Source organism: Triticum aestivum, chromosome 2B (genome assembly GCF_018294505.1).
Source record: "Triticum aestivum cultivar Chinese Spring chromosome 2B, IWGSC CS RefSeq v2.1, whole genome shotgun sequence".
In the NCBI taxonomy this organism is placed as follows: domain Eukaryota; kingdom Viridiplantae; phylum Streptophyta; class Magnoliopsida; order Poales; family Poaceae; genus Triticum; species Triticum aestivum.
In genome coordinates, this window is record NC_057798.1 from 401,135,920 (window position 1) to 401,142,935 (window position 7,016).

The 7,016-nt window shown below is 55.8% G+C and overlaps 1 protein-coding gene across 1 annotated transcript; it reads right to left on the reverse strand.

Annotated features, from left to right (window-relative positions):
- Positions 1-1,252: 1,252 nt before the first annotated feature.
- LOC123041289 (peroxidase 1-like) lies at positions 1,253-2,473 on the reverse strand. Its single transcript, XM_044463931.1, has 3 exons — positions 2,081-2,473; positions 1,839-2,004; positions 1,253-1,758 (listed from the first exon to the last, which is right to left on the reverse strand). The coding sequence occupies exons 1-3, from the start codon at positions 2,471-2,473 to the stop codon at positions 1,346-1,348; spliced, it is 972 nt and encodes a 323-aa protein (XP_044319866.1). The 3' UTR covers positions 1,253-1,345.
- Between the last annotated feature and the right edge of the window lie 4,543 nt (positions 2,474-7,016).

The window sequence follows — 7,016 nt, forward strand, 5'->3', positions numbered from 1 at the left end:
TCCCCGGTCCTCGACCGCCCCCTTCCCTGTGAGCTACGGCTGTCGCTGGCGCGTCCTCGCCCCCAACCACCTTCTCCCGCGCCAGACCCGTGGGGCCTCCAGCACCCTTGCTGTTGCCGGCGCCGGATCCCGGGAGGATGGTGTTCGAGGCTTCTTGGCCGGGTCATCGCCGGCCTGCCCGGTGCGGCGTGTCTCTCCCCGTGCTCCACCTCCTCCAGCGCCTCCCAACTCCACGACCTACCCCTGCCGGCTGCTCCTCCCCATGGCTCTCGGTCCAGCCATGCCTTCTCTTCGGCTGGCTTTGGTGCTGCTGGCGGCGGCACATCCTTTTCCCCGCCCAGTTCTGGGCCATGGCGTTGGTGGTGGATCTGGTGCCTGCAGTGAGTTGTGTTGGTGGTGCTGATTGGTGATTGTGGTGCATCCGGCGGCGCCCAAGTCACCTTCTTGTCTGGTGATGGGTGCATCTCTCCCTGCCGTGGTGGTTCCAGCCAGCTACATGGGTTCCTTGTCTTCGATTCCTGATCCGGCGGCATTTGGGGTGATTCGGTCAAAGGCCGGGACGAAATCCTTGCTCGGCTTGCCAGTGCTGGTAGCGGTGACATCTGCGGATGCCGCCTCCTTCTTGAAGGCGTTGCCATGGCCTTTCGACCTGTCCTCCTTCGAGCACCGGGGGAAACCCTTGGTCCGGTTCTCCAGACCAGACGGCGGCGGCGTCCCGATGTCGTCCCCCTTCATGAAGGCGTCGTCTTGGTTGCTCGTGGTGTCTTCGGTGTTAAAATTGGTGATGTTGGACACCCTGCTTGGTTTTGGGCTGCTTTTCAAGATGTGGACATCCGAGGCGCAATGTACAACATCGCCGACGCTTCTTCCATGGCTTCCTCCTCAGGCCGGTCCGATCCTGCAACCCACTTGCCGACTCTTCTTGGCGTTTCAAGGTGGGGGGTACGTTGATTTGCTCCGTCCTGATGGCATGGCCGTGTGATGTTGGTGCCCGGCTTTGTTCGTGACGCGGCTTTGCTGCTCTAGGTCTTGTTTCTGGAGTTTTAGGCTAGGAGAGTGTGTGCCGTGTTGTATCCCTGTTCCTCCCCTCTTGTTACTCTGTTCTCTTCTACCTATCAATGAAAAAGATACGCAAGCTTTACGTATTCGCGAAAAAATAATGTAATATTCCCTTCGTCCGAAAATAAGTGTCTCAACTTTATACTAATTTTAGTATAAAATTGTATTAATTTTAAGACACTTATATATTTTAGGACGGAGGTAGTATCTTCATCCTCAAACAAGGGACTACAAGATGCTTGGTAAGACCAAATAGTCAGATTGAATTATGATTCACAATCGATCATCAGTCGACGTAGACGCCGCAGGTCTCTCTGATCTCGCCTTGGGTGCCGGTGAGAACGCCAGCCCTGCCCATGTTGATCATGGCGACGGCGAAGTCGGCGAAGAAGATGTCGATAGAGGAGGCGTTGTTCATGAGCGCGACGTAGGCGCCGGTGAGGCTGTCCTCCAGAAGCGCGGCGTCGGAGCGCAGCACCGCCCGGTGATTGTACACGGACTCGTAGTATCCCAGGTCGAACTTCTCCACCGTCACATCGTCCATGGGCACCACGCTCGCCATCTTTTCCGTTGGGCACTTGGTCGTCAGCGTCTTCCCGTACGCCGGCTCCAGCGAGGGGTCCTGGTCGCCGGCTCCAGTGAAGTTGTAGAGCCGCTTCGAGAAGGACGAGCAGTGCGTCACTCCAATCGTGTGCGCCGCTGCATCCATGCATTGTATGTCACGTTCAGTCAGGTCACCGGAGACAAAGGACACCGAGTTATGAATGATTCTTTCGTACCGGAGAGGACGACCATGTCCTTGATGGTGAGGTTCTTGACGGCGAAGTACTGGGTGAGCACGGTGACGTTGCCGTCGCCCGGTGGCAGGTTGGTGAGGGCCTCCTCCAACATGGAGACGTTCCCGTCGCGGCGCCCGGTCTCCACCTCGTAGCGTGGCCCAGCGCTCTGCACCACGACAAGTTATGATGAGCAGAGCAATTTCATAATCAATGGAGTACTAGTAACAGCAAGAAGTACGTACAAAATTGATAGCGTCGCGCGCGGCCATGGCCATGATGTCGGCGCAGGAGACGACGAGGGGGCATGCTTTCTCCACCACCTTCTTGATGGCCTCGATGGCCTCGTAGCCGCGCACGGTGAGGTTGGGGTCGGCGTGCTTCTCAGCGGTGCCATTGTGGGAGTTGAGCATGAGGGAGGCGTCGCAGCCCCGGACGAAGCAGTCGTGGAAGTGGAGGCGGAGGAGGCCGGCGCGGAGGGTGTTGTCGTCGGCGAAGATGGCCTCAAGCTCGGTGCGCACAAGTTCCTCCACGCCTGGGCACGTCGTGTTGTAGTAACCGTACTGCAAATCGGCCTGCGCAAAGCTGGCCAGGAGGCTCGCCGCCGCAACCAAAATCAAGAACGTGGCGGAAGCCATGGCAGAGGACTCGATGAACCAATGTGCGCACAGTCTGATCGAGCAAGGAAGAGGGAATGAATGGATGGATGGATGAAGATCATGGTCGATCGTGGCTGCATTTATATGTCGATCGAAGATGTAATATGGATGTTTGATGGAAATGTTTGAGTTGACCTTGCAGAGCACAGTTCGTGCTTTTTTTTAGAACAAAAACCCACGATGCGTCCGGCTTTAAATTAATAAAACCCACCGATAGGCAGCATCCACAGAGTTCAATACAGGAGGAACATCCTAAAGGATAAACTGGCCAAAGCCAAAAGTATTAAACATGCAACCGGCCTCAGCCTGAGAGGTAAGGACATAAATACTAGCACACAAGCAGCCAGTCCAATAAAACACCAAAATAGCACCATGAGCAGCATCTTAGGTACAGGCTTCCACCTGAATTGTGCAGATCCGCTCCATGGCCTCCATCATCCGATCTGCATCACGCCGTTTCCCCAACGGAGTCCATGTCTGAAGGAACACGTGGCATTTGAAAATAATGTCAGCAGGATGGTTAGGGAACTTGTGTTCGATAGTCATCTTATTGCGGGTGGTCCAAAGAGACCAGCACAGCGCCCCTACGCAGCGCCACAACACACGCCCGAAGCTACCCCTCTGAGCAAGAAGGATCCTACGAAGGTCCGAGGCCGAATTGGGATTCCAGGTCTGCGCAAAAGCCTTACAGACGGCACTCCAGGCAAAGCGGGCTAGATGGCACTTGAAAAAGATGTGGTTGGCATCTTCATGCGCTTCATAAAGCGCGCAAGAGCCATCCGAAGGGCCATGTCTAATGGCAATGTTGTTAGAAGAAGGGAGACGATCACGGAATAGTTGCCATAGAAACACTTTGATCTTCAAAGGGATGGACGCTTTCCATAGCCCCCTAGCTATGTCAAGAGTCGGTCCCTCGGTCAACTTATTGTAAAGGGATTGGACCGAGAACTTCCCGGAGCTCGAGAGGGACCACGAGACCGTGTCGTCCTCATGGAGGAGAGAAATACCCTGCAGAGTAGCTAGGAGCCCGTCCCAGCTAGCTCGTTCGTGGGTGAGAAGTGGCATTTTGAAAGATATGGCAGGGGGGTTGGATCTAAGCGCATCAGCCACCAAAATGTCGACGTTAGTGGCAAGTTGGTAGATGCCAAAGTGACTACGCCAAAGAGGTTCCGTCCCAAGCCAATGGTCGAGCCAGAACCGCGTGGAGTTCCCGTTCTTAACGCAGAACTTGGCCCCTAACGTGAAGGCAAGCTTAACAGCCTGAATTCCATTCCAGAAAGGCGATCCCTTCACCTTTGAGGTAAGGAAATTCCCATCGGGAAAATATTTGGCCCGAAGGATATCAGCCCAAAGCCCTTGTTCGTTCTGGGAGAGTTTCCAGATCCACTTGACGAGAAGCGCCACATTCATGAGTTTGGAGTTAAGGATCCCAAGACCACCAAATTTCTTTGGACGGCAAAGCGCCGCCCACTTGATTAGGTGGTATTTCTTTTTGGTCCCAGTTCCTTCCCAAAAGAACTTAGAACTGGGGGTGTCGAACTTGGCGTGGACACCGTCAGCCAGCAGGAACATGCCGGATGACGTGTGCGCTTAAGCTTGTGAACGATCTCTTGCAATACCATCGGGCCTTCCAGGATGTTACGGCCTTTGAGAAAATCGGACTGGCTGCGGTCAATCACATGCTGAGCAACCGGGGCAAGACGCGTAGTGTATGCCTTGGAGCATAATTTGAAAGGGACGTTAATAAGAGTAATAGGGCGGTATTGCTTAATCGAATCGGCCCCCTTCACTTTAGGAATGAGGCTGATGACGCCGTAGTTGAGGCGCAAGATGTCGACTGTGCCAAGCGCAAAACCTTTGATAATATCATAGAAAATGTCCTTGAGTGCCGGCCAAAACCGTCGGAAGAAGATCACCGGCCAGCCATCCGGCCCAGGCGCGGTATCGCTCTTCAGCGAGCCAAGCGCATCGTCGATCTCCTGCGTGGAGAAGGACAAGGCAAGGCCATCGTTTTCGGCTTGCGACACCCATGATTCTTCCCCCAAAAAGTCATCACGCAGTCGCAGAACCTTCCCTTTCGCCGTTCCCAACAGGTTAAGGAAGAACTCGTAAATATGCCTCGAGATATCGTCCTGGCTGACCAGAACCCCGTGGTCCGATTGCAGTCTCAGAATCAAACATTTCCTTTTACGGCCATTGGCGAAGGCGTGGAAATAGCCCGTATTGGCATCCCCCTTGGTGATCCACTTGACGCCGCCCCTACGGCGCCAGTATTCCTCCTCTTCCCTGAGGATGGCCAGGACTTGATTTTCAAGGGCGTAACGGCCAGCCCACTCTGCCTCCGAAAAGGATCTAGAGTCAGCCTGGACGTCAAGAACTTTGATTTCCTCGATAAGAGCTTCCCTAGCTCGCTTAGCGTCGCTACCATGGTTTGCGCCCCACCCATGAAGGAAACCACGCAGGGCCCCGGCCGTCGAAACCCAAGTGTCAAGGGGGCCGCTGGAACGACCACCCACAGTCCTGGCAAGCTCCCAGCGAGCGAGGAGCAAAGGGATGAACCCCTCTACCTCAAACCACCCTGATTCAAAGTAGAAGCTCTTGCTACGCTTGATCCTATCCTCCCCAGATGCCAGAATCAACGGAACATGGTCAGAGGCAATGCGAGTTTCAGCGACCAAGGTACACATGGGAAAGAACATCTCCCAGTCGGCCGAAACGAACACACAGTCAAGGACGCTGTGGACCGGATTGAGTTGTTTATTGGTCCACGTATATCTGGCCCCAGTCCTAGCGAGTTCCCGTAAGGCGCAGGCCGCAATGGCGTTGTTGAAAAGGGAGATCCTAGACCAGTCGATGTTGCAATTATTTTTGTCTGCGCTCGAACGTATAAGGTTAAAATCGCCCCCTAGAACAATGGGGATGTTAGCAGCTTGCTTGGCCCCAACCAAGACTTGGATTTCGCTCAGGAAATCAGCCGCGCGCGAGTGATCGGCTGGTCCGTAAACACACACAATCGCCCAGGAAGCGAGCGAGATTCTATGCTTAATCGTGACAGAAATGAAAAACGAACCCACGTCCCACGTTACAACATCACATACATCAGAATTACATCCCAAGAGAAGACCGCCCGAATGGCCAGCGGAAGGGACCCAACCCCACACGAAGCGATGGAGAGGATCATAGGCCGCAAGATCATGATAAGTAAAGTCCGCTTTGATGGTTTCTTGAAGAGCCACAACATCGATACTTTCGCGAGCAATATACTCCCTAAGTTGCATGCGACGACCCGAGTGCCCGCAACCCCGAATGTTCCAAAAGATGTAACGCATCAAATTATGCGGTTGCAAAGGCGAACCCCTCTGGAGGTCACTGGTTTTGCCACACGTTTCTTAGCCTGGGCACGGCTCGTCGATGGTGCTGCGGTAACCTCCCTGGTTGCGACAGCCCCCTCCGACCGGACTAGCAAGGTGGGGGTACCCGAAGTCACAGGATCGACAGTGGCCGCCCGCGCCATGGCCTCGGCTTCCCTGGCCTTGGCCGCAGCAGCGGCCTCTGCCAAAGCCGCTTGGGCCTCCTCGCGAGCACGAATAAGAGTCACAAGCTCACCACGATCCGCTCCTAATTCGAAACCGCTATCGTCTAAGATAGTAACTAGCTGTGGATCTGTAAAAGCGTTCAGAATCTTAAAGGAGGGGGTGGGTTACCTGAGATCTCCATGTTCTTATCTGCCAGACGAAGCTGCGCACTCTCCAGGGAAGAAAGGTCGCCCAATGCCGCCTTGGCCTGAGCACTAGGAGCACGCTGAGGAACCGGGGAAGCCCGAGAGCGCCGCGCCTTGGCCGCCGTGCCCGCAGAGCCCAGCGCCGCCTGAAGGTCCACCACGGCCGGCGCCACAGGCGACGGGAGCGCTAGCGTAGCAAGCTTGACAGTAGGCTTCCGCCCGGCCGACTTCTTAGGGGCACGCCCGGATCCCCCCGAGCTGCGACGGCTAGACAGTGGTGTGGTAATGGCTGGCTCGTTGAGCACCACACCCGAGTCCGAACCAGGCAAGCAGGGGGAGGCTGGAGCGACAGCTGCGGCGATACACCCAGCAGAAGCGCTGCGGCCAGCAACAGACAGCGGCGCCGAGCCCACCAGGTTGAAAGCCCCCACCAGAGCGTGGGACGGGGGCGGGCTGCTCCCAGCCGTGTCCGCAATCGCCAGAGTCCCAGGCTCCGTGTTCTCCTTCCCTTCGTCGAGTGCCAGTTCTTGAATGCCCAGTTGGTTCCAAGTTTCCGTGTCGATAAACGTGTCTGGCAAGCTGTCCTCAGGCTCTTCATCCTGGTTGGCCATGTCAACATCCATAGCGCGGCTCGAGCCTCCGTTGAGTTGCCTTCCCTGGGCCCCAGGGTCTTGCACCTACTGACCAGTGGTCCCACCGATCCCCGGACCAGGCGGACCAACACTCTTGTCGCCCGGGTGAGGGGGGTTGTTGTTGGGACCAGGCACCGCCGGCCCGTCACCAAGACACAATGGAAGCTTC

Excerpts from the sequence above, each read along its gene's own strand:
- LOC123041289 (XM_044463931.1), bottom strand. The coding sequence starts at position 2,473 with ATGGCTTCCGCCACGTTCTTGATTTTGGTTGCGGCGGCGAGCCTCCTG. Across the intron at positions 2,005-2,080 it reads CGCGCGACGCTATCAATTTT|AGCGCTGGGCCACGCTACGA; the intron begins GTACGTACTTCT and ends GTCGTGGTGCAG. Across the intron at positions 1,759-1,838 it reads GGACATGGTCGTCCTCTCCG|CGGCGCACACGATTGGAGTG; the intron begins GTACGAAAGAAT and ends GCATGGATGCAG.